Below are 27,417 nucleotides of genomic sequence, written 5' to 3'. Positions count from 1 at the left end.
ATTTATATTTTAGTTTACTTAATAATTTACATACTACCAAGAGTATATGAGAGCTCCTGTAGCTTCATATCTATGTGTTATCTTCATAGCACTTATTGCTACCTGAAAATTTCTTGTTTACTTTTACTTGTTTAATATTCATCTTCCCCTAGTGTAGAGTGTAACCTCCAGAAGAGCAAGGACTTGGCCTGTCTTGTCCACTGCTCTACTCCTAGTACCTGGAACAGTGACTGGAACAGCACTCAACAAACAACAGAGGCTGAACAAATATGTGTTGAATTACTAAATAAGTAAGTGAAAATTCTAGCCTATTAGTAAGTTCAGCCTGGGCTAAACAGAAGGACAACTGGCTTTGCTCAGAGTCTTATATGTTATGCAATAAAAATATTTATGTTATGTAATAAAAAATGGATACATAATAACTTAAATAACATGATTCTAACTACTGAAAACTATGTGCATATACAGAGAATAAAAGTTGAAGGAAATAAACCAAAACTTAGTAATACTTGATTGGGTCTTCTCTCTTCTCCCCACTTCTACCCCTACCTTTTACATATTTTCCAAAATTTCTTCAAAAAATGTATTATTCTTGTGAAAAAGGTAAACTTAAAAGAATGAACTACTGATACATATAATAACATGGATGAATCTCACAGACATAGGTTCAATAAAAGAAGTAGACATAAAAGAGTATTATTCCATTTATCTGAAATTCAAAAACAGGCAAAACTCATCTATGGTGACACAGATCAGGCTAATGGTTACTTTGCGAGGATACAGACTGGGAGGGAACATGAGGGAGCTTTCTAGGGTAATGGAAATGTTCTCTGTCCTGTCCTAGGAGATGTGTACCTAAGAGGAATCATAAGTAGAAAATTCATCAAGCTATAAACTTAAGATATGTGTACTTTATTGTACATAAATTATAATTCAATTTTTATTTTTTTTTTGACTGCACCCCGCGGCTTGCAGGATCTTAGTTCCCTGACCAGTGATCAAACCCAGGCCCCGGCAGTGAAAGCACCAAGTTCTAACCACTGGACCTCCAGGGAATTCCCAATATACTTCAATTTAAAGAAAAGGAAAACATGTAAATGAAGAATGACTGGATAGGAACAAAAAATGGAAATGGCTTTTATGGTTTTCTGATTTTTTGTAACCACATATTCCAATTGAAATAAATAATAGAGGTCCAGAAAGCTTTTAAGTATGTTAGTCAAGAACGTATTGACAGTATTAGATTTGTAAATCAAATTCCTCAAACCATGGAGAAGCAAAACCTTCCCACAACAGTTTCTGAGTTTTTTAGTTTTCCTTTTCTTCAGATTCTTTTACTTTATGCAGCATGAGACATATTGTACATTTAGAATATAAGTTTGCAAATAAACTAACAGGTGAAACTAACAGGTAGCAGAGCTTTTCTCATTTCAAGCAAATCTGAATTTTCCAAAATCAATGATAATAATACTGCTCTCAACAGCAGAAGTCCTGAGAGCAGTCATCTAAAGCATGAGATATATGCCATGTGGCTAATATGTTAGGAAAAATGCTTCCCTTTTTCTCAGTTCCTTGTGGGAAAATAGGATTTTCTACATTTCTTTGACACTGGTAGGTGTTAAATATGTTGTCTTACTATAATGCCAATTGGTTATTTTTATTATTATTTTTGGCTCTCAAGGTACTGCCTACTTTTCATGAATCAGTAAAATCAATATTCAAAGATTTTTTGCTATTATCAAAAGGTTGTTATTGAAAAATAAAATCTATTCATACATTTGTAATGATTGCCTGACTACTCTATACTTTAAAACGTTAATATATCTTAAAATCGAAACAAGCCCTACCTCATTCATTCAACTACTGAGTGCCTATTATGTGTAAGGCACTTTACTAGGTGCTGAGGATACAGAAAATGAATAGATATTGATCCTGCCCTCAAGAAACTCAGAGTGGAGTAGAAGATACATAAACTGATAATGGTACTTTACAACAGACAAAACCATGAGAATGTGAATGAATTTGTTTTAGATTAAACTGGCAACTGTGCATAGGATAGATTGGTAAGGGAATACTAGAGGCGAGAGAGCACTTAGAATGCTAATCATGAGCTGGAGGTGAATTAATGAGAGATGAAATGAGGGTTAAGGTAATAGAAATATAAAGAACAGAAATGAAAAATATTTTAAAGAAAAAATTTGTTAAGACTAGTCAACTAAGGAGATAATAACATAAAGAAGAAGACTGAATCAAAGACATTCAGTGGTGATAAGAATGGTCAAACGGGTGACAGACTTTTGGACATAGGTAGAGCTTATTTAGAAGAGAATATGCTCAGTTTTATAATTTATTCTCCAGATATCAAGGTAGAAAGTAAGGATCTGGAGGTCAGGCTAATGCAAATGCTCAGGTCAAAAATTTGAGAATCATCTTCCTAGAGGCACTGAAGCCTTCAGAATAGAGGAGCTCACAGTGAGAGAATGTACAGAATTCCTTCTCTTAGGGGACGGAAAAATGAGACAGGTAGACAAGTCTTAAGCAGGAAAAGAAACCTGTCACAGAAAAGAATTTCCAAGAAAAAGAGAGTGCTTACTGTGTGTCAAATTGCTGCAGTGAAGACAAAGAATGAGGACTAAAAAGAAGCAAGTAGACTTGGCCATGTGGTTGGTCACTGATAAACCTTTCCCAGATGCTATATTGTCACTGAGTTTGTTAACTCTTCACCCTGCAAATTATCTCTGCTTGTTATGATTGTCTGTTTTTTTCCTGACTTTCTTCAGAACTTTTCTCATACTTTCTAATAGCATTTATCACATACCATATTCTTGCATAGCTGTATCTTTAATTCTCTCTTTAGACAGTACCCTCCCCCTCAAACACCTAGGTAAGAAACCTGATAATTATTTCTTGAATCAAGAGCCAAATAAATGGCCCATAATGGGATAATGAAGCAAAGAGAAAATGTTATAATACTTATCGTTTACTTTGCCAGTAGTGAAGCTAGATATTTATTTTTTTAAAATCCTGATATTTAATGAAAAGCAAATCTATTAAAAATGACTGAACACAGGACCAAAAGAGATTAGTTTGCGTGCTTCAAGATAGACTGAGAACTAGCCGGTTTTCCCCTCCTACGTCGAATCCTGGAAATGACCGAAAATTAATTAGTCATCACCTGAGAACATAAGGAATTGAAGAGCTAGAAGCTGGGGATATTCTGTGATTTACAACAGACTACATCAAGCTAAAGAGAAAAATCAAGCGTAAGATCAATATGGATCTTCAAAGGTAATACAGATACAAAATGGCCACAGAACTATCAGTGCTCCACGTCCAAAGGCAGAATATAGGAACAGAAGAGGACCAAGGAGTAATCAACAGCATTATTAGGTGGAATACCACAGTGGGTGCAGCCAACTCAAATCAGCCTGTATTCATCTCCTGCATAACACTCCTGGCAGTGACAGAGGGTATATGACCCCAGGAGGGAGTACTGTATATAAGATCTTAGAGAGACAGGGCAGTGTCCTAGGAGACTGGTGATACCTAGAAAGAAAAGGAAACATTCATTCCCAAAAGATCAGCCACCAGGATATCTAGCCCAGAAATACTTCTACTCGCTCCTTTATTCTCACTGAAAATTGAGTGAAAACTCCAATGGCAGGTTTTAGCCCTCTTCCCAAGCAAGCTGCATAAACAGAGGCAGAGAAGAGTCTAACAAGGAATTTCAATTATAAAAATACATATGTAATCAAAGGATAAGCAAATGCATGAGGAATATAAATCTCATTTAAGACAGAAAACAAGTTCAATCAACAAACACACCTAAAGAAAGAGTTAAAAATATAATTGGAATAGGATTTTAAAATAAGTACGTTGACTTCCACTTCTAGCCATAATATAGAACAGGAACCAGATGTACCCTTTAAAACAACTAGAAAACTGGCCAAAATATATAAAACAACTTTTAAGAAAAGATGACAAAATCCAAAGACTTGACAATGTAAAGTTCACAATGTCTGGCATCCAATAAAAAACAGTGTTTAGACACTGGACAAAAGGCAACACAGACCTATGATTCCTAAGAGAGGGGAAACAAACAAGGTGAGGCCTACGATCTCCTGACTTTCTGTGTGGAGGCACACTCTGAACTTCAGAGCAGGGTCAGAGATCGAGATCCCAAGCAGAGCACAGGTGTCTTGCGGAGTAGAGGAGGCAGAAATGAGAATTCAAGAAGTCTCAGGTTTCTGGAAGATGTGGGGTTAAGTTCTGGAGAGGAGGGAGTGACGCAGAAAAAAAAAAGAAGTTCACAAATCTGCATGGGGTGCCATTAAGTCTTTGCTAAATTCTAAGATATGTGTGTACAAGATCAAATTCTACAAGGTTGGGCAAGGAATGACTGGGGTGCTGTGAGCTACATAGTTCCCAGAGCTCACATAGGGCTGAGATCATTCAAATTTCCACCAGCCAAAGTGGAGAGTTCTCACTGATCATTCAAGGCACTCAAGTAGAGACCTTAGTAGTGAGGCTAAATTGTTTCTAGTGTAAAGGTTATACTTTAACACCCACCCTAACAAAACCTGAAAGGATCAAAAAGAACTATAAGTAACTTAACTGCCTACCAAATCTCAACACTCTTTAAGAAAAGATGACAAAATCCAAAGACTTGACAATGTAAAGTTCACAATGTCTGGCATCCAATAAAAAAAAGCACTAGACATAACAAAAAGCAGGAAAATGTAACCTATAGCCAGGAGAAAAACAGACCATAGAAACAGACCCAGATATGATATAAATGATGGAATTATCAAAAACTAACAATAAAAGGGTTATTTTAATTATGTTCAAGTATTTAAAGGAAAACACAGTGATGAGAAAAAAAGGAACATCTAGAGATAAGTATAATGTTTACTATCTTCCCAGTCTTTCTGTGTGGAGGCACACTCTGAACTTCAGAGCAGGGTCAGAGATCGAGATCCCAAGCAGAGCACAGGTGTCTTGCGGAGTAGAGGAGGCAGAAATGAGAATTCAAGAAGTCTCAGGTTTCTGGAAGATGTGGGGTTAAGTTCTGGAGAGGAGGGAGTGACGCAGAAAAAAAAAAGAAGTTCACAAATCTGCATGGGGTGCCATTAAGTCTTTGCTAAATTCTAAGATATGTGTGTACAAGATCAAATTCTACAAGGTTGGGCAAGGAATGACTGGGGTGCTGTGAGCTACATAGTTCCCAGAGCTCACATAGGGCTGAGATCATTCAAATTTCCACCAGCCAAAGTGGAGAGTTCTCACTGATCATTCAAGGCACTCAAGTAGAGACCTTAGTAGTGAGGCTAAATTGTTTCTAGTGTAAAGGTTATACTTTAACACCCACCCTAACAAAACCTGAAAGGATCAAAAAGAACTATAAGTAACTTAACTGCCTACCAAATCTCAACACTCTTTAAGAAAAGATGACAAAATCCAAAGACTTGACAATGTAAAGTTCACAATGTCTGGCATCCAATAAAAAAAAGCACTAGACATAACAAAAAGCAGGAAAATGTAACCTATAGCCAGGAGAAAAACAGACCATAGAAACAGACCCAGATATGATATAAATGATGGAATTATCAAAAACTAACAATAAAAGGGTTATTTTAATTATGTTCAAGTATTTAAAGGAAAACACAGTGATGAGAAAAAAAGGAACATCTAGAGATAAGTATAATGTTTACTATCTTCCCAGACATAAGGGAATAAATCACATCTAAGAAAAAAAAATGGGAAAAAGAACCAATTGTAGAACTTGGAAACAAAAAGCTTCAGTGTTGAAATACAAACCTCAATTGACTTGAGAAACCTGAAGCCTCAGCAATGGAAAATACCTTGAATCAGTATAACTGACCCAGAAGAATTCCCCCAAAACTCAGGAACTGATGGCACAAGGAACTCTGAAAGTTGGTATGAGTGAAGCTAAACTAAGGGTGATCAGTTGAAGACATTTTAAGAAGCAACTCAATCCCCAAATCTCAACCCTCATTCCACGTAACTGGGTGTGTGCCCTGACTTCTACTCCAGTAGAAATCTGGAGACTTAGTCTCTTGAGAGACTAAAACAGAGGGTTCCTAAACTAGGGATCCTAGGCACAGCTGAGGACAGGGATACCACTGAAAACAAGAGGATTACATAAACATATGCATACTGGATACTGACATGCCTCAGTCTTCCTTACCCATGAGGTAACCAAGCTTTTACCCTCTTGGTAGAAGACTGGAAGAATCTTCTTGTCAACTCAAGAGTGAATATACAAACACTGGGTATCTCTAATAAAAGAACACAGTCAGATCACTCCTATAGTTAAACTCATAGCTGACAAATCCCATCCACTGGCTTAGTTTCTAGTCAGCTTCTTAGTTCCTCGTTCTTGCCAGGAATTGACAACCAAATACGTCTAGTAATCATCTAAAAAAACCTCCTAACATAAAATACATAAACCACAACAACAGAAAAAAATCAAATTGGAGGAAAAAAGGAGAAGAAAACGCAGCAAAAGTATTGTTCTCAGAGAGCTAAGAAATTGTAAAATCATCAAATAAGAAACAGGTGTTCCTTTTAAAGGAACAATCAGGGAAAGAAATAAACTTACAGATATCAAAAATATGATAGCCAAAGAAAAGTTGGAAGAAAACTTTTATAAAATCCCCAGAAAGCAGAGCAGAAAGACAAAAACATGGATAACAGGAGAATAAAAAAGAAAAGAAAATTCAAGGGCCAGTCCAGGAGGGTCAATATCTGAATAATAGGCATTCGTGAGAGAGAAGAAAAAGAAAATTAGGGAAGGAAACCATCAACTAATTCAAGGCAATTTTCTAGAACCAAAGTATATGAGTTTCTAGATTAAAAGGGCCCACCAATAGCTCAACACTCTGAAGCAAAACAGACCTACACTAAGTTGTATCATTGTGGAATTTCAGAAGACTGGGGACAAAGAGAAGATCGTATGAACTCACAGACAAAAACCAATAATTCTCAACAAAGCATCAGGAACTGGATCACTCAAAGCTTTTCAAAAGCAATCCTGGAAACTACAAAATAATGGGACAATGTCCTCATTACTCTGAAGGGAAAGTATTTCCAACTTAAAATTCGATTCCAAGACAAACTATTAAATATTATGGATGACATGCAAGATCTCAAGGCATGTAAGGTTTCAAATATTTACTCCTATACACCCTTTCTTCAGGTTTCTGCTCAAATATGTATCAGAGAGGCTTTCCTTGACCACCTTTTATAAAGGAACAAATCTTCATCCCCATCCTGGTTTTCCTACCCTTCTTACCTCCTCTGAAACAGTGACATAGTACATTTTCTTTTAATCCGCTCAACCTAAAACACTCTCACTAAAATATAAGGTCTAAGAGGGAAAGGACTATATGTTTATTGATGTGTTCTGAGCACCTAGAACTGTATCTGATATACAACAGACCCTCTCTAAACAATGTATTCCTGTGACAGAAATAAAAAAATAAAATTTCAAAAGTAGACATGGAGCAATAGCACAGACTATCTATTCATGTATGAGGATAAAATGCAGGCACTTTCAGATGTATAAGGTCTCAGTGGTCTCTTTCAGAGACCTTTCTCTGAAAGAAGAATATTCTCCAAAAGGGGAAGAAAAGATCATTCCCTATGTGGACTATAGTTTCCCCATTTACCTTAAGTAGGAAATCTATCTCTCTTACCACCTTAATCAGCAGATAAATTCTACCTCTGGTTCTCCCCTTTCACAAACAAAGAAATAGCTTTCTCTGAATTAATTCAACCTTACTGAAATTCCTAAATACAATGGTTCACTTAATAGAAATTCATGTTTAAAGACACAGAAAACACAGACTGCCAAAGCCTCACATTAACAGAATTCGGCTGGGTATGGTTATGGCCAAGAGCAGAATAGCTGATGCTTCTCCCTCTCCCTTCACTGTAGCCTAGCTGCAGCTACAGCTGCCAGACATGGGAGAAGCTCACTGCTCACAGAACAGAATGTCAGCTTTGAACCATAACTAAAGGCAAGCTGCCAATAATCAGCAGGAGATAGCTGAAATTAATACAGAAGTTAACAGGAAAACTGGACTGCTTTTCAGAAACTAGTCTATTCAATTAAGCCCTGTTATGCTTATATTTCCAAACATGTGAAGCTTAAAAACAATTTATTTAATCATTTCTGACAAATCCATTTCATTCATCAAATGTTCAGAAAACTGTTTCCTAAGATTTGTAGACATCAGCTCTTTAGACCTAGAAAACTGACCATGAACTCTTCTAGTACAGTAGTCAAGTCCCTTATTTTTTTCTTTTCAATCCCCCACACTAGGCATAGTATCAAACACATAGTACTTAATAAACTTAAACAATTCCCTCATTTCTAGAAGACACTGAGGTTCAGAAATGTTATATGGCTCACCCCACGATGTTTATATTAGAAGTCAGATCTAGGACTAGCACACAGACCTCACTTGGGATTTTTCTTTTAATGTTTGACGGAATTTTAAAAAGATGAGGGGAGACCAACAGCAACTTTTTGGATCATGAATCATGGTGGCTCTTTCATGCAGTTAGCAGTCCCTAAAAGTTAACTAGAAAAATTTATAAGTAATCCAATTAGATAAAGTAACTGTTACAAGTGTCTAATAAAAATTCAAAAGGAAATACCCTAAATTTTATATCCAAGGACAGGCTAATTTTATCTGTGTGAACTGAACATTTACATACCCCTTCTGAAGTATACACCAATTTAATATCTTTCTACATTGACATCTAACCTCAGGCACGTGAAAGCAACATTTGCCGATACATCTGCACAATAGATTATGTTCAGTTAATTAAGCTCATAAAACATGTGAGGGGGTTGTCATTGGGAAGGTAGACAGGGGCTACATTATTACATCAATTCTATATGAAATCCTGATTTTATACACTAAAGGCAATGAGGAACAATAGAAATATTTTAAGCAGAAAACTGACAAGGATCAGATCTGCATTTTAGAAAGATCATTTTGACAGCAACATGGAAGACGGATTAGAAGAGGTACAGATCTGGAGCCAAAGAGACCTTAGGCTGCTGAAGTAATTAAAGTGAGAAATGATGAAGGTCAAAAGTAAAGCACTGATGGAAGAAATTGGAGAAGTGAGGACAGATTTAAGCACTACCGCAACCTGGAACCCTGGTCAATAATTTTAAAACCCAAAGAATTAAAACTTAAGTTAGAGCCATACTGGTGTTATAAAGTGAGTAAAACCTTCAAAGTTTATTTAAACGTATAATGAAAGGCAAATGAACAACTTTTCTAACACTACCTTTATGCTGTTAAGATAGTAACTAAAGGCCGCAAAAATTGTCACTTAGTTTCTCTGAGTAACCAAGTGTCTAAAGGTATTTTGGCTAAAACAAAGCCCTTTTTCAGTCACCAGAGCCAGCATCCTAATACGTTACCACTGAAAGGGAAAGACAGGAAATGAATCAATAAACCTCAGGCACATGCTTGGCCTGGAAAGACACAGAATATCAAGGAGCAGAAATCTGAAAACAAAGGCCTTGGGTAATTTAATTACCAGGCCGGAATCTGCTGACTGCCGGTTTAATTGTTTGAACAGTGCCGAAACGGTCTGACAAGGTGACCACCCTAAGATTTTGCACCATTTTCTGTGTGTGACCACATGGACAAACATGAGAAAGAGCTCTAAAGAATGTAGGAATCTTGAATAACTTTCATTAATCACACCTTTGATTCCAAAGGAAAATTTGAGTCAAAACCTTATATTTATAACTAACTCTAGGCTCTTTTTAGCAAATTCATTTGCCATTACATACTCCATGCTGCTAGATTAAGAAAATAATATCCTTCAGAGATGAGCACCAACTGCTATATAAGAAATGGGAAACAAAAATTACTCAGATTAAATGTATATGCTCTTATTTATCATTATACTCCAAAAAGCTTATTTTAGGGAGGCGTGGGAGTTGGAAGAAAGAATATAACTGTAGGGTGGTAACTACCAGTAAGTACTCAAAAACTGCTCAGTACACTAGAGGAAGCCAATTTTCTCCCTTGATTCAGTTAGTATTTCCTCATTTCATGTTTATCTCCTGTAGAGTAGTCCGACAGAAAACTCCTTTCAAAATCTGAACAAAGAAGTACCTTCAGACTACTTCACCTGGCAGTGTTCACCTGTTGTCTTCACCGAGTAAACAAGGTGTATAAGGCCAAAGTAGACTATTACACCATTCATTCAACAAGTGTTTATAAAATGCTGTGTATTGTGCTAAGTCCTCAGCAGAAGCTTACAATCTAGTAGAGATAAGGAGATACCCAAGAAGACCTTAAATAACAATGAAAGGCAGTATGTAAACAAATTCTAAAGTGAGTTGTGCAGGAAAGAGAATTAAATGCTTTCAAAAGAGGAAATCAATGTGGATAGAATTCATTGAGAAAGACTTTACTGAAGAGATGGAACTTCAACTAGGCCTTTAAAAAAGGCAAGACTTGAATATGTAGAGTGCAAAGAGCGTTCTAGGGCTCCAGATCAACAAGAGCACAGATTTGGAATCAGAAATTCATGCATTCTATTTTGAGAATCAAAATGAAGATCTGAATAGTTATGGGTTTTGTGGTCATTAGATTAGATTTGGTCATTAGATTTGGTAAGTCCACTAGCCAGTTTCCAAAGTACTGAAGACAGGGGCTTAAATGCTTCCTACTTCCATTAAAGATAAGGAAGGAATATGGGACCAAAGCAACTCAAGAAGCTCTATCAAAAACAGTTATATACACCATCGTGGACAAAACTGTTACATGCTTTGCCTGTCTTTAGTTTTAATGATAATTTAATTAATTATGATTAAATCAATTATATCTTTCAAGATTCAATTAACTGACATGCTTAAGGGGATGGGGTGGGGCAGAGAATCCTTCCGGCAGAAGAAAGAGTAATGTGTGATGTCACTGACAGAAGAAGCTTGTTAAGTTCAAAAAACTTTAAGAAGGCATATAACCAGTTAGTATAGTAGAGTAATTCACAACTTAGACTCTGAAGACAGACTACGGCTTCAGGCCTTGGTTAAGTCGCTTATTTGCTTGCGTGCTCTGCGACCTGGCAAATGGTTTAACCTGTTCCTCAGTTTCCACTATTGTAATATGGAGATATTACTAGTCCCTACCTGATAAGATTTTTGAGAGGACGAAGTGGCACAGTAAATGTATAGGACTTAGTACAATGCCTAGCACTTGACAAGTGTTCAAGGAATGATAGTCTTTATTGTTTTTAAGGCTCAGATGTGTACAGTGTAATCACCCTGGTTGGCCTCGTTAAGATTCCTGGACTTTATTCCAAAACCAATGAAGCCTCTGAAAAGTTTTACAGTGTTAACTGGATTTTTGTTTTAAAAATATGGCTTACTTAGTACCTCTCATAAGTAACCCCAAAGGAAAAATTTATTCTAGAATTTACTACCAAGAAAAGTTTTCCTTTCTTTGAAGAATAGGTACCTTTCTTTCTTTTAGACAAAATTCTGTAAATGACTATATCTTCTTTTCATTTTGAGAGCCAGAAAGCTTAGAGCCAAACCTGAAGCGCTTAGGCCCTTACTGCCTGCATATTCGTGTTCACTTCCCCCACCTCCCGTGGTTGTTTTCTACTCTTACATGTGTTTTCTGATTCAGTTCTTTATTCTTGTTTATATTTTACAATTATTGTTTTTGTATTATTTTCACTTAAAGCTACCTCAGCCATTTATGGAATGAGGTACAATCTAATTAACGAAACAAAAATAAAGGGCATAAACACCGTAGCCTCATAATGCATGAATCATGCACTGTAGATGCATTCTCAGCACGCCACCAAAATCACTTTTTTGGCCTAAACCTAGTCAGATGAAGCAAGCAAACCAGATGGCACAGGAAACCTCTCTCTATGCAAAGAAGGAACAGATGAGGAGAGTGCAAAGACCTACGGCCTTTCCTGAATTAGCAGGGCGCAGTTAGGGCAATCAGTGCCAGGAGCAGAAGAGAACTTGAAAGTGGCAAGCTGCTGGGAAGTTATGTACAGACTCAAGGTTAGAGTTTTTATTTTTTTGTATACGAATGTTTTCTCCAAAAGTACTTCACCCTCTTCTTAACCTTCAGTCGCTCCACTGTTCTGTTCTCAGCTCATGAGACCCCTTTGCTGTTTCACGTATCTCCCTCCTCAACTTGGATCTCATGGTCAGCCACTTCAACACTGCTCAAGTCCTACATGCATTTGTCCTGTACCATTCTATTCTCCAACCTGGGCCATTCATACTGTCTACTCTTTCCCCTCCTGGGTTGGAAAGCACTGCTGACTATGAGTCTACCATGAACTCCCTCCCACAAAGCTAATCACTGACGCTTTTATTCATCCCTTGACTGTCATATGAACACCGCCAGCTGCTCTAAACCTTGTGTCTAATGTATTGCTCTTTCCCTGATGTCTCATCTGCTACATTACAGAATGAATTAAATCTATTCTATATTAACAAATTCATCTTCCTTCTATTTCCCCCGAAGTACCTCTGTAGCCATATCCTTAGCACAAGCTCTAATTCTCACTGTAACTGCACCCATGCACACTTTCTCAGAGAAGAAGGAATTCCTCTCCTCTAAGCTAACCATGCCCTCTGTGCTCTTGATCCCACTGTCTCTTGTTTACCCTTGTTTCACCAACTGTGTCTTCTTTCCTGCCTATATTCTTTTCTTTTTTAGCTTCTTCAAACACCAAGACCAACACCACACAAAAAGCATGATATAATACTGAATTCTACAGACCCCAATTATCCCTCAATTCTTTCCTTCTCTCCTTCTTTCTACCTTAAAAACCTCAAAATAATTTTATAATACCTTTCTCCCTTTTCTCACCATCCATATGTACATAACTTCTTGAAATTTGGCTTTACCTCCCAATTCATTGAAAAGTACTCTCTTCAAAGCATTGATGATCTCTTAATGACCAAACATACCCCTCTTCGTTCTAAACCCTCGCTTGTCTAATCAGGCCAGAAACTATCCTTACTTCCCAAGATATTCTTCTACTTTACCAATTCCACTTTACCCACCTGCCTCCTAAATGAAGGCATAAACAAAACTCACTTCTTAGCTGCCTTCTCTCTGAGGTCTCATTATTAATTATAGCTTCACTCATACTTCTACACAGATAATTGTCAAATCTATACCTCTATTACTAAACTCCCCTTTTTTGACAGAAGAGGATTTACTGAGGTATAAATTACATACAATAAAATGCAAATTCTTAGGTGGTTACTTAGATGAGTTCTGATAATGGCATACTCTATATAACCACCACTCAAAACAAAAATAAACAGTTCCATCACTCAAGATAGTTCCCTCTTATCCCTTTGCAGTCAATTTTCCCCTCTCCTCAGAAAGAGTGAAAAGAGACAACCACTTATCAGCTTCTTGTAACATTATTATTACTTATTTATTTATTTTTATTTTTGGCTGCGTTGGGTCTTCGTTGCTGCATGCAGGCTTTCTCTAGTTGTGGCGAATGGGGGCTACTCTTCGCTGTGGTGCATGGGCTTCTCATTGCGGTGGCTTCTCTTGTTGCAGAGCACAGGTTCTAGGTGCACAGGCTTCAGCAGTGTGGCACGCGGGCTCAGTAGTTGTGGCGCACGGGCTTAGTTGCTCCGTGGCATGTGGGATCTTCCCGGACCAGGGCTTGAACCCCTGTCCCCTGCATTGGTAGGCGGATTCTCAACCACTGAGCCACCAGGAAAGCCCCTTGTAACATTATTATTGTTGCCTGTTTTAGCAACCTGTTTATGTTGCTGCATGTATAAGTAGTTTATTCCTTTTTATTGCTGTGTCATCTTCCTGTACTGCTGTATTGCTATACCACAATTTGTGCTATACCACAATTTATTTTGGATACATTTTCCTGCAGATGGACATTTGGGTTGTTCCTGCTTGTGAAAAAGGTCGCTGTGAATATTCTTGTACAAGTCACTTTATGAATATTTGTTTTCATTTTTCTTGAGTAAATACCTAGGAACTGAATTGCTCAGTAACAGGATAGATATAAGCTTAACTTTGTAAAAAACTGAAAAATAGCTCTCCCAAGTGGCTGCACCATGTTACACTCCTACCAGTAATGAATGAGAATACTAGCTGCTTTATATCCTCCTAACATTTCATATAATCTCTTTAAAACAATGTTACCTCATTGTAGCTTTTAATTTGCATTTCTCTGATGACTAATAACATTTAGTAATTTTTCTTGTGCTTATTGGCCATTTATATATCTTCTTTTGTGAAGTGTTTGGTTCCAGTCTTTTGCACGTTTGTTAAATTGGGTTGTTTGTCTTTTTAGTGCTGAATTTAAGTTCTCTTTTGAAGGTTACCTGTTTCTATCTTCAACTGCCAACAGCTCACATCAAACTAAATGTCCTGATGTTATTTCCAACAGTACATCTAAAATCTAATTTGTAATTTTTTAGTTGGGAACGAGGCCTCTCTATTGCTGTCAACCACATCACAAATATTCTTCAATCACATTTGCTTTAAATCCTAACTCTCGATGTTTTCCTCTTGACAGTCAATAAGAACTCTTGAGAGATGGCAGATAGTAATTATTAATGTACAGCCTCTGGAATTGCATGGTTCAAATTCAAACTCTCCCACTTATTTGCTCTGTGACTTTGGACAAATTACTGAATCTTTCAGTGCCTATCTTACAAGGTTTTTGTGAGGTTTCAATAAATAAATTATGTAAAGTATTTTAAATAGTACCCAACAAAGAGGGAGTACTCAATAAATATGGCTTGTTGTTATTGTGGAAATGCCTTTTGCCTAAAATCTTTTCTCATGAATCTAACAACTAACATCTTAATCTAGGCATTCAGCCTCTTACCTCTAGACAATAAAAACAGTCCCCTAAATAGCCTCCTTCCTCTCCTCTAATTCAGACTACACACACCTGCTGGACTTATCGTCCTAAAAGTCCTTACACATATCATCACCTTTTGGCTCTTCACCATCTTCTGGCTCATGGATGCTCACTCTGACAAATAATCCTAACCCTTTATCCAAACACTCAAGGTCTTCCACAACTGCTCCTACACACCTCTCTAACATATGCTTCTTACTTATAGCAGTAGGGAAAGAATTAAAAAACTATCAAAAGATTGTGCCTTAAACAGAAAAAGCCAGAAGCTGCAATATAAGCATATTACTTAGGAAAATGGAGGTAAATCTAAATTAATCAGCTGAAAGAAGTACAAGTGGTTGCCTCTGAGAAAGGGAAATGGCGGTGGGGAAGAGGATGGGAAACAGGCATTTTTTTGTAACAAATCTTGCAGAATTATTTGACTTCTTACCTTAGTACATGTTTAACTTTTGTAAAAATAAAAACTTGTAAGATAGAAAGACACAGACCAAGAAAAATGGAAAGAAAGAAAGAAACAGAGGGAGGGAAGAAGGGAGGGAGGGAAGGAGGAAGGAAGGAAGAAAGGAAGGAAGGGAGAAAGGAAGGAAGGAAGGAAGGAAGGAAGGGAGGGAGGGAGGGAGACTGATTATTAATTGAGGCAATTTGGTTGTCCTTAACTAAGGATAATCCGTAGACCTATGTAAGGAATAGTTGGGCACATCCATTTACTTACTGGAGTTATCCTATTTGCAGATTGAAGATTCTGAATTTTATCCAATAAATAATAGGAAGGTAAGTAAAGGTTAATGAACATAGTAGTAATATAACAAAAATAATAGTTGGGGAAGATTAAACAGGAAATATACCAGAAATATACTTGACTGGAAAAGAAATAGGGTGTGGTAAAACATGAGGTCTTCATAATTGAGACATGAGGGGATGAAAGCCTAGATAAAGGTGATGACTGTGGAAACAGAAGGGTTTAATTTCAAGTTATTCTTCAAGAACACAGAGTATGACTTGCTGGCCACCTAAATACAAAACTAAGAAAAAAAAAAGGAACACAATGCCCTCCCGCACAGAGGAGGCACTAAAGGTATATTTGTAAAGAGTAATTCCAACATTATAAACATGAACATTAAATCTTAATATATAGTTCTTAATACATAGTTGAATATTGTTTCTGTGGTTCTGTTTCATCTAAAACAGACTGAAAACATTTTGGCTCAGAATTCACTTAAAACATTATACATATTTTTCATTACTTGATTAATGTTCCATGGACTGCATCTTCCCACTTCTATTTTACTGTCTTCATGCGCTCCCCCTTAGAAACTCACTGGCTTTGCCTGTAACTACTTGAATCTACAGTTTACTCTGTCTTATCTTCCATATTTACTCTAGTTATTTTACATGAAAAATCCCCAAATTATGCTTCAATTTATATAAAACAATGTGATCCAAACCTTTATCATCAATGGTCTTAGCAAGAAGTAGCAACTCAGAATATTCTATTTTCATAGAAATGACACCTAACAAATAATAGCCATTTCTATCTAGTTTACTCATAAAACTACAGCCCGAAGCTTTAAAAAATATTCCAATGGGGCTTCCCTGGTGGCGCAGTGGTTGAGAGTCCGCCTGCTGACGCAAGGGACGCGGGTTCGTGCCCCAGTCTGGGAAGATCCCACTTGCCGCGGAGTGGCTGGGCCTGTGAGCCATGGCCGCTGGGCCTGCGCATCCGGAGCCTGTGCTCCGCAACGCAACGGGAGAGGCCACAACAGTGAGAGGCCCACATACCGCAAAAAACAAACAAAATCCTTCCCTTGACCTCAACTACCTTCCCATTTTTTTTTCTCCCTTTTTGAAATGGAAATCCTTTTAAGAGTTTTCTGTTTGGCTCTCTCCATTTTCCTCTCTCATCTGCTCTTCAATGTAGCTTTGGCTCACTCACTCCACCAAAACAGATACAATGGTCAATTGTCATTCTTTTTGTTTCTTGACTATCAGTAGCATCTGACATAGATGTTCACTCTATCCTCCTGAGAACACTTTCTTCATTTGGTTTCCAAGACACTGCATTCTCTAGGTTTTCTTCTCTGTCTTCTTTGCTAGTTCTTTCTATTTTCCTGAGGTTTTAATGTTTGAGTGCCTTGGGGATCAGACATTGGTCTCATTCCTAATCATATTCTCTACTTGGGTGGTCTCCATCTCTCAAGAAATCCTACTGATTCTACTCATTCAAAACATACCATGAGTGACCACCTGGCACCATGTACACTACTGCTACCCTGGCCTGAGCCATAATCATCTCTCACTTGGGACTACTGGTCTCCTACCTGGTCTCCCTGTTTCCATCCTTGCTCACTACAATCTATTCTCAACACAGCAGCCAGTGATGCTTTTAAAATGTTAGCTTAGATACAATCACTTCTTTGCTCAAGCATCTCTCTAATGGTTCCCTAATTTTATTCAAGGTAAGAGCCAAAGTCCTTACATGGTCTACAAAGCCCCCAAATCTGCCCCACTCCTGCCTCCCATTTACTTTTCTGACCTCGTCTGACCTTTCTACTATTCCTCCTTGCTAGCTCTTGCTCTTCCCTGTTGCTTGCTTCTCTCCACCTACACTGGACTTCCTGCTATTCCTTGAACACACCAAGCACACTGCTGCCTCAGGGGCTTTGCATTTATTCTTCCCTCTCCTTGGGCCACCCTCTCTTCCCCATATCTATATGGCTGTGTTTTCTAGTCTGTTCAAATGTCAGCGAGGCCTTCCCTGACCACTCTATTTCATACTGCAATCAACTCTCCCACTCCACATGCCCCCTTCCTTGCTTTATTTCTATAGCATGTACCACCATCGAGTGCACTATACAGTTTACTTATTTTGCATATTGTCTCTCTCCCCACACTGAAAGGCAAGGTTCCTGAGAAAAGGAATTTTTGTCTGTTTTCTTCATTGTGGTACTCTTCCCACATAGAACAGTGTGGGACATATAGTCAGCTTTCAATAAAGATTTCTTGAAAGACAATTAATATGGTGTAGCCAGCATTGCAAACCAGATCTTTTTGGCTTCAAAGCCCACACCATTCTATTAAAACTTCAGCTAAGAAGCTTCTAGTTGAATCAAATAGCTAAAGAATTTAAATAACTTGAAGACATAGAAATAGCAACTATCCAAAATGAAATACAGACAGAAAGAGGAATTTTCAAAATTGGAATCAGTGAGCAGTGGGAGGATTTCAAACAGCCTAATATATGTGCAATTGGAGTCTTTGACAAAGAGACCAGCAAAATAATGGCTGAAAATTTTCTGAATCTGATGGAAACTTAACATTCACAGATTCAAGGAGCTCAATGAACATCAACCATAAGAATCATGAAGAAAACCACACAAAGGCACATCATAATCAAACTGTTAAAACCAGTGGTAAACAGAAAATCCTGAAAGCAGCCAGAGGGAAAAAAGGCACATTATATACAGAAGAATAAAGGAAAAGGATGACAGCAGCTTTCTTGCCAGAAATAATGCAAATGAGAAGACAGTGGAGCAATATCTTTAAAGCACTGAAAGGAAAAAAGTCAACCTAGAATTACATACCCAATACGAGTATCATTTAAAAATAGACAAAATAAGGATTATTTTAGACATACAAGAGCTGAAAGATTTCATCGCCAACAGACCTGCACTGCAAGAAATGCTAAATAAAGTCCTTCAGGCAGAAGAAAAATGATGTCAGATAAAAATATGTATCCATATAAAGGAATGAAGATGAAAACATGCATCTACATACAGAGATGTGGCAATGGTAACTCCACTAGTAAATGTATAAGATTTTTTAAAATATTGAAATCTCTTTAAAACATAATTCACTTTTTAAACAAAATTAATGACACTGTATTTTGTGTTTTATAAAATAGGCATAAATAAAATGTATGACAAAGAAATAACGGTGAGGAAGGGTTAAACAGAAGTATATTATTGCCAGCTTCTTACACTCTGCGTGAAGTGGTAAATATTACTTGAAGGTAGACTGTAAGTTAAAGACTTGTACATGAATGTTCATAGCAATTCATGTGTAACAGCCCCAAACTGAAACCAACCCAAATGTCTATCCATACATGAATGGATAAGCAACTTGGGGTATATTTACAAAATTGGATACTACTTACAATAAAATGAAACGATATGTTATTACGTGCAACAAAATGGATGAATCATAAAATAATTAAACTGAGAAAAAGAAGCCAAAGAAAGGGTATAGACTATATAAGCACCTTTATATAATAAAACTGTAGAAGACATAAACTAATCTATAGTGACAGAAAACAAATCAGTGCTTGCCTGGTGGTGAGGTGGGGCAAGAAAGATTACAAAGGGTCACAAAGAAACTTCTGTGGTGGTGGTCTGTTTCACACATCTGTGTGTGAAAACTTATTAAATTGTACACATTGTATGTGCGCAATCTACTGTATGTGAATTCTTCAATAAAGCCGTTTAAAAAACAATTTCGGACTAAATTTAGGTTAAAAAACAAAATGTTTAGACTACCTACAGTGTTCTTGCTCCATAAAGTAAAAATAAAATAGATGAAAGCTAAAACCAATAAAATAGTTATAATTTTTTAAGGGTTAGAATGGATCATAGAAACCAATTAATCAAATATTTTTTTATTAGAGACAAAGGAACTGAATCCCAGAGAGGTTTAGAGACTTCCCAGAGGTCTTATAGCTAAAGTTAACAGCTTACTAAACTATAAGATCCACAATAGCAGGGACTGTGTTATTTAGGTCACCACTGTATCCCCTACACCTAGTACAATGTCTGAGACACAGTACAAGCTCAATAAATATCTGACTATCTTTACCCTGGAAAGAAAGGTAAAAAGGAAGATAAATGAAAGAAAATCTCCTTTGCAATATGACTGAAAGTTTCCCCCTATCTTTGATTCTCCAATCTCTTTAACACAGATGAAAGAATTAAGCAATAGCTTTAATATCATAAATACAAGAGACTAAATTATATTCCATATTTTTAGCTTACTGGATATTTTATTATGTTCTAATGCTTAAAAATTTCTAATTCATGTTAGCAACTTTTAAACAAGCAGGAGAATTAATAGAAGATACTCTATTCATAAAGCTTACTGACATTTTCAAATTTAGAAAAAAATGGAAAGAAATGTGCTTACCAAAAATTTCTCCATTTTTGGCATATTCCGTCACAAGGTACAACATGCTTTTGGTCTCCATTACCTATTGATAAATAATTCCACATTAGTCTCACAGGAAAAGATTGCAACATTCTATGGAGTTACCTAAATTAAAACTACTAATAAAAGTATCAAGTTATGAATAATTCAGAAGCTGGTGAGGTTTACAAGACTGACAATATCCTTCTGCTAATATTTTTGTGAAAAATCTAGACCCTTCATCTTCCAAATGTGGTCCACAGACCAGAAGCAGGAGCAGCGGCACTGCCCAGGCTTCTGTTAGAAATGAAAAATCTCAGATCCCATGCCAGACCTACTGACAAAGAATTTTCATTTTAACAAAATCTTCAGGTGACTATAATGCACATTCATGTTTGAAAAATACTAATATAGGTAACAGGAATTTTGAAGATCAACTTTTTACCTCCTCACTGACTTTTCTAGCTGTGTTATATGGTAGAGCTTATAAAATAGAGCTTAGGTAATCTGGCCTGTAACCTAGCTAATCTGGCACAATGTGGTAGTCCTCCTACTATACTTTCATATTTTTACAAAGTACTGTTATTTTAAAACATTGTTCAAAAGCTTCTTCATAGCTCCACTGCTATACACTTTTATTTAAATTAGTTTTTCTAAATTCAGAAAGGAACATACATACTGGCACATGCTAACAATGTAATATTTAAGTGCTATCTACTGAAAGGCTAAAAACTAATTTTGCTCTAACATTTAAGTTTAGGACTATTCCTAAAACAGGTCTGAAAACTAAGAGCTACCTACAATTTGGGTCTAAACAACTCCAACAGTAAGTTAATGTAACTGATTATTGGAGTTCATATAAAGACAGAATTATCATGTGAATCGTGGTAGTTTTTTGGTTTGTTTGTTTTGTTTTTTAATTGAAGTATAGTTGAAGAATCATGGTAGTTTTAACGTCAGTTTGAGTTATGGGTCATCAGACTTCTAAGGATGTGATTAGTTTCTTATAAGTATCCTCTTTAGGGAAAAAAAAGAAGCCTAAGGGAAAAAACACTCTGACATAACTTTGCTCTAAGAGGCCCTCTGCAGTTTTAGGAATTGTTTTGAGTGGCACACCATAGTCTCTCATTCTCAACTAACAGTAATGCTCTCCAATGGTCTCCACATGGTTTACATTATAAATCTCTATTGATAAAGTCATTTAGCCAAATATATACATGTATGTATGTATAGAGGTAAATGTATATATACACATACATGTATATATGAATATATACACACAGAGACACAAATTACATACTTGTGCCATTTTATAAATATATACATTATAAGAGGCACACAAGAAGATAAATATAAAAGATAAATAGAAGTTCTAATATTTTCTTATTATACTCCAAGGGATACTTGTGCTAACCAATTTGAGTGCACTAGCTAGTGCACTAGTGTGCTAGCACTAGCTCTCTGAGGAAAAAAAAAAAGAGCCTGACTTGTAAGCCAATTTCTGTGGTGTAAAAATACTCCTACCATCGCCGATTTTGAGCTATTGACACTAACATGGTGTTAACTGGCTCACAAAAGTTCTGAATATTTAACAACCAGCTCTCACAAGCAAGTACAGGCTGAGCCCAGCACACCAGTAGGTACACACATCATACTTTAGAGATCAAAGTCATAGACTAGCATACTGTAACATTTTAGCTTAAAAACAGTTTTCCAATATAAAAATTCTAAATATTAATGAATAGAAATATAAAAAAGGGTTTTGTATTACATTATCATTCTTAAATATAAATTACTCTTCAAAAATCTGAGAAAAATCTTCCTTTTACAAAAACATGGCTTGGGCTTCCCTGGTGGTGCAGTGGTTAAGAATCCACCTGCCAATGCAGGGGATACGGGTTCGAGCCCTGGTCTGGGAAGATCCCACATGCTGTGAAGCAACTAAAGCCGTGCGCCACAACTACTGAGCCTGTGCTCTAGAGCCCGCAAGCCACAACTACTGAGCCTGTGTGCTACAACTACTGAAGCCTGTGCACCTAGAGCCCATGCTCCGCAACAAGAGAAGCCACCACAATGAGAAGCCTGCGAACTGCAATGAAGAGTTGTTCCCGCTCACCACAGCTAGAGAAAGCCCACGCACAGCAGTGAAGACCCAACACAGCCAAAAATAAAATAAATTTTAAAAAACAACAACAAAAAAACATGGCTTTACACTTGAAAGAGGTGCAGCTTATTTTAACAAAAACTGTATCTTAATAAAGTTAATTAAAAAAAAAACTTATTTACTTTATCTGATAAAAGAACCCCCCAAAAATAAACATTTGGCTCTAGGTATTATAAAGTATGCCACTAAGTAATATACTATTTTAGCCTTTGTATTTCATAAAACATAAACAATATATTTTTTAAGTAAGCAAAACTGCCATATCCTCATTAATGGTACCACCACCAAAACCCAGCAGGTTTAAGCATATTATCATAAACGCACAACTACAAACTTGGCAATCAAATAACTTACAGTCTGAGAGACAACTTAAAATTAAGCTGCTAGTAGTTTTTTATTTCTTAATTTTTAATTTAAATATAGAAAAATGGATGTATTCAGATGAATAAAAGCATATAGTTATCTTTTTATAGACTGAAAAAACTAACATAAAAGAGAAAAATGATGATGTAAAATAGAGTATTGAATGTAAAAAGCATGGAGAGGTGTAAAGCTAAGTCATACCTGATAAAGTTTGATTATGTGAGGGTGGTCTAACATTTTCATTATTTGTACTTCTCGGTAGATTTTCTCAAGGTTCACTGCATCCAGCTGAGACTTATCTATTATTTTTATCGCCACCTGCATCCCAGACACAAATAAATACAATTAGTATACAATGGTTAATATCTCCAGTTAAGAATCTTTTTAAAAAATGACATCTAATGCAGACCTACTGGAGAACGGACTTGAGGATATGGGGAGGGGGAAGGGTGAGTTTTGACAGGGCGAGAGCGAGTCATGGACATATACACACTAACAAACGTAGTAAGGTAGATAGCTGGGGGGAAGCAGCCGCAAGGCACAGGGATATTAGCTCAGTGCTTTGTGACAGCCTGGAGGGGTGGGATGGGGAGAGTGGGAGGGAGGGAGACGCAAGAGGGAAGACATATGGGAACATATGTATATGTATAGCTGATTCACTTTGTTATAAAGCAGAAACTAACACACCATTGTAAAGCAATTATACCTCAATAAAGATGTTTTAAAAAAAAAAATGACATCTAAGACTTCGCCTGTAGGTCCCTGTGACGATGATAACTAGCTTAAATTCAATGCTCATTCATTCATCATTCAACAAGTATTTCTTAAACATCTACCATGTATAAGGCACTGTGGCAGATTGTTTGGGAGTGTCTTTAATGTGCTATGAAGAATAACCCTGCAAAGTTACTTGAATAAAACATACTTCTCTTTCAGTACAACTATAACTCCTTATTCCATTTAAAAACCGAAAAAATAAAATCTCAGCAGTTTCAATTAGTTATCATCCCACTGCAAAGTACCTATAAACAAATGATCAGCCAAGTAAAAGATAGTTTCTTTTATATTGAAATACAATTGTTCTAGAAAAGCAAGTGATAGGTTCCAAAGCATAGAGATATACCTTTCTGGAAAAAAACTAAGTGTAAATAATTAAAACTCATCTACATGAAAAGATACCAATTGGATTAAATTTTGTTTTAAAAATCAAGTGCAAAAACTCAAATGTTAGTAATCACACTAAATTTTTACTTCCTTAAAGGAATGTGATTTCAAAAAATGTGGCCTCTTCCTGTAATAACTAGATAGGAACCCAAACCACTCAAGTTAACAATTTGAAGGAAATGCATCTGAAGGTGAATAACTAGGTAGTCAGAAATCAACAATCGCGTACTTTCTTCATGGAACCAAAAAGAACTAATTTTTTTAAATTAGTATTTGGCATTTGGTTAGGAAATAAGCTATTCTGACTCAGATAAAACTTTCAGAAAATTGGGAACTACCCAAACTTTAACAAGTTCTGAAAAAACTCTGAAATGTACTTCACATTCTACCCAAAAGCATTCTGAACATAATTCGGTCTTATGTTGTTGTTTCAGGGTAATTTTTTATATCAATTATTGTATGTGGTATAATAGTTCAATACTCCTAAAAGGTAACCAAGAAAATAGGACTCAACCTGTCAACTCACTTAATTCCCTTAGGCTCCTGTTAATACATTTTTTTCTTCTTTCATTACAGTTGCCCTGTCCTCCTGTTATCTCTTAAAGTTCTACAGTAAGGTTTACTTCTTACCTTTCTCTATTTCTATTTTGCTGTCCATATCTTGTTTCCTAATTTGAATTAATTGTAACTCATAGAAGAACTCAAGCTTCCCAAGGGAAATAAGATTACTAAACATGACAAGTAAAATTAAATTTATTGCCTAAGAAGAAAGGGGGTAGCTCCTTCTCTAGGCAGTAAAGTTTGCAGGTTTTGTGATAGCTATTTTCATTATGTTTGGTGGTATTTTATTTATTCCCATATCAAAATATTCTAGAAAGTAAAAAGTGCTAAACTTTGACTGCTAGAGGAGTGACTGATTAATATTGTACTTGCTAGTAGGAACATTATTGAACCACCTCAAACCAATACATGTAAGATGACCGCCCTGCCCAACTACAGTATGATAGAATACAGGATTATCAGTTATTTTGGGTAACTTTGGGTAAAAGCTGCCAGATAAAAAGATAAGTGTATATTTTAATTTCCTCAACGTTCCTTAGGAAGGTAACATGGAGTTTCATAGACATGCATATTTTGAAGAAAATTTCTTGCCCTACAATTTCTGGAGTGCATCTACATACCAGTAGTCCCTCCCCAACAAAAAGCTTTTATAATGAAGTGGGTCACAATTATCTAATAAACAGAAAAAAAAATAAATAGAAAGGAATCATGGTTTAAAAAATCTCAGCATGGTTATTGTCATTAAGAAAATTTTTTATTATATATATCTTGAGCACCATATTTAATGTTAAAGAAAAAGTTTAAATACTAAATACCAATTAAAGTGAGGTATTACCAAGAGATTTCTCCTCTTTGATACTCTTTTGGAATCTGGGCCTCAAATAATGAAAAAGTGAAAAATATATGTTACCTAATTAAATTTTATTAAGTTATAAACATCATTATTTAACTGTTCTCAGCCAAAAAATTCTCTAACGACAAAATATAATTCTCTCCTCAATTTTATCTTGGGTCACGGACTGTATGTATGTGGACCACAAGGCTATATATTTACATCTTCACACTGTTACCCCTTGTTTGTAAGGCTGCTTTCAGAGGATTATGAAAAAGTAGATTGCGCGTTAGCATGCTCCTTGTAATAGTCAGGGCTAGTCTAACTGCTATAACAAGTAGACCCCAAAACGTACACTGATTTGAACACAACGGAAGTTTATTTTTCATGCAGCAAAACTGGACGGGTAAAGAAGTTAGCAGGTAGCCCTCTTCCATGCAGGCATACGATGTATACAAGGAGTCTTTATTACCTTTAAAGGGTTAAATAAAGGTGGTAAAGGGTAAAGGATAGACAGTCTTGGGAATTCCCAGGTGGTCCAGTGGCTAGGACTCTGTGCTTTCACTGCAGGGTGCCCAGGTTCAATCCCTGGTCGGGGAACTAAGATCCCACAAGCCACACAGCTCATGGCCAAAGAAAAAAAGGACAGACAACCCTGAAGGTTGTCCCCATTCCAGTCAGACAGAAGGAGAAAAAAGCTTGGAGGAGCCCTCCTGAGAGGTTTTTATGGGCCAGTCCTGGAAGTGGCACACCATAGTTAAAACTTAGTCATATGACCATACCTAAATGTAAGGGAGGCCAAGAAACATTTGAGCTGTAGGTCCAGGAAGAAGAGGAAAGAGTGGATTTTTGGTGATCAGCTAGTCATCTCTGCTATTCTCTTCCAGGTAATTTCTTAACAATGGGACTCTTTACCAAGTACTTCCCAGAAATATGATGATGACTTTCACAATTGTACAGCACTTTTTAATTTAACATGATACTTTCATATATTTTATCTCATTTATATCTCAATTTTTTGAAGTAAATGGAACAAGCAGTACACTCATAAGTTGATGAAACTGAGGTTCAAAAGATGTTACATAATCTACAAGGTTCTAAAGCTCAAGTGAATTAATGGGAAAAAACCCACAGGCCTTCTAATTTCAAGTTCCATCTTTTCACTCTTCAACGAGCCTATTATTCACACATTTACTGAGCACCTGTTGTATGCCCGGAATTATGTCCAGGATACAAAAATGAACAATATATGATTCCTACCTTCAAGGAACTTAATAGGTCCGTGAGAACACATTTTGGAAAACAAATTTAATGAACAACAAAAATCTGCATTGGGGGATTTTCCCAATGTTGTATGAAATTCTGAATTTACAAAGAGCTGTGCTCCACTAGTTCATTTTAAAGATAACTATGGGGCTTACCCTGGTGGCACAGTGGTTGAGAGTCCACCTGCCGATGCAGGGGACACGGGTTCGTGCTCCAGTCTGGGAAGATCCCACATGCCCCGCAGCGGCTGGGCCCATGAGCCACGGCCGCTGAGCCTGCGCATCCGGAGCCTGTGCTCCGCAGCGGGAGAGGCCACAACAGTGAAAGTCCCGCGTACCGCAAAACACCCACACACACACACACACACACACACACACAAAAGATAACTATGAACTTAGACTTCTGGGAACTTCCTCTCTGCATCCCTTCTCTACTTAGTTCTGAACATAGTACCAAGGACAAAATCTCATGGTTACAACAAAGTCAAGCAAGGGACTCCAAATCAAAGGATCCATTTTTGGTGTTGCTCATCTAAATTATTCAACTCTCTAATTCCCAATTATGCATACAATATCTTAAAAAAACCTTCAATGAATTTATATGGTGATAAAAAATTAATATTTCTTCTGCTAGGACACAAAAGGAAGGTTTCCTATACAACTTTGGAGAGCGTATTGGATAAACTAGGATAATTACTATCAAACTAAATCCCATGTAAAGTAGCAACACTGGATATTCAACCTCATAAATAGGAAAATGTATATATACCTAATATAATGTTATATGTCAATTATATCTCAAAAATACTTTTTCAAATTATATTCATAAAGATGAAAAAACACCCTTGTGAGCTAAAATTCAATGAGATGGCCATTTTTATATACTGTTAGTAGGAATATAAAATAGGTTATAATTTTTCTGGAAGGTGATTTGGCAATCTTTT

General features: G+C 36.6%; 1 protein-coding gene across 3 annotated transcripts in view; it reads right to left on the bottom strand.

The window, feature by feature from the left end:
- SIK2 (salt inducible kinase 2) overlaps positions 1-27,417 on the bottom strand; it is a 122,721-nt gene that overhangs the window by 87,141 nt on the left and 8,163 nt on the right. For all 3 annotated transcript variants that reach the window (XM_024754212.1, XM_024754213.1, XM_024754214.1), the window contains exons 2-3: positions 22,853-22,969; positions 20,125-20,188 (exon numbers count right to left, since the gene is read on the bottom strand). In XM_024754212.1, coding sequence (XP_024609980.1) covers positions 20,125-20,188; positions 22,853-22,969 — 181 coding nt within the window. The remainder of the gene's footprint in view (positions 1-20,124; positions 20,189-22,852; positions 22,970-27,417) is intronic.

This window comes from Neophocaena asiaeorientalis, unplaced genomic scaffold, assembly GCF_003031525.2.
Source record: "Neophocaena asiaeorientalis asiaeorientalis breed wild unplaced genomic scaffold, Neophocaena_asiaeorientalis_V1.1 scaffold21, whole genome shotgun sequence".
Classification (NCBI taxonomy): Eukaryota; Metazoa; Chordata; class Mammalia; order Artiodactyla; family Phocoenidae; genus Neophocaena; species Neophocaena asiaeorientalis.
The sequence above is the reverse complement of the archived record's forward strand: the minus strand, read 5'-3'. Positions and strand labels throughout refer to the sequence as shown.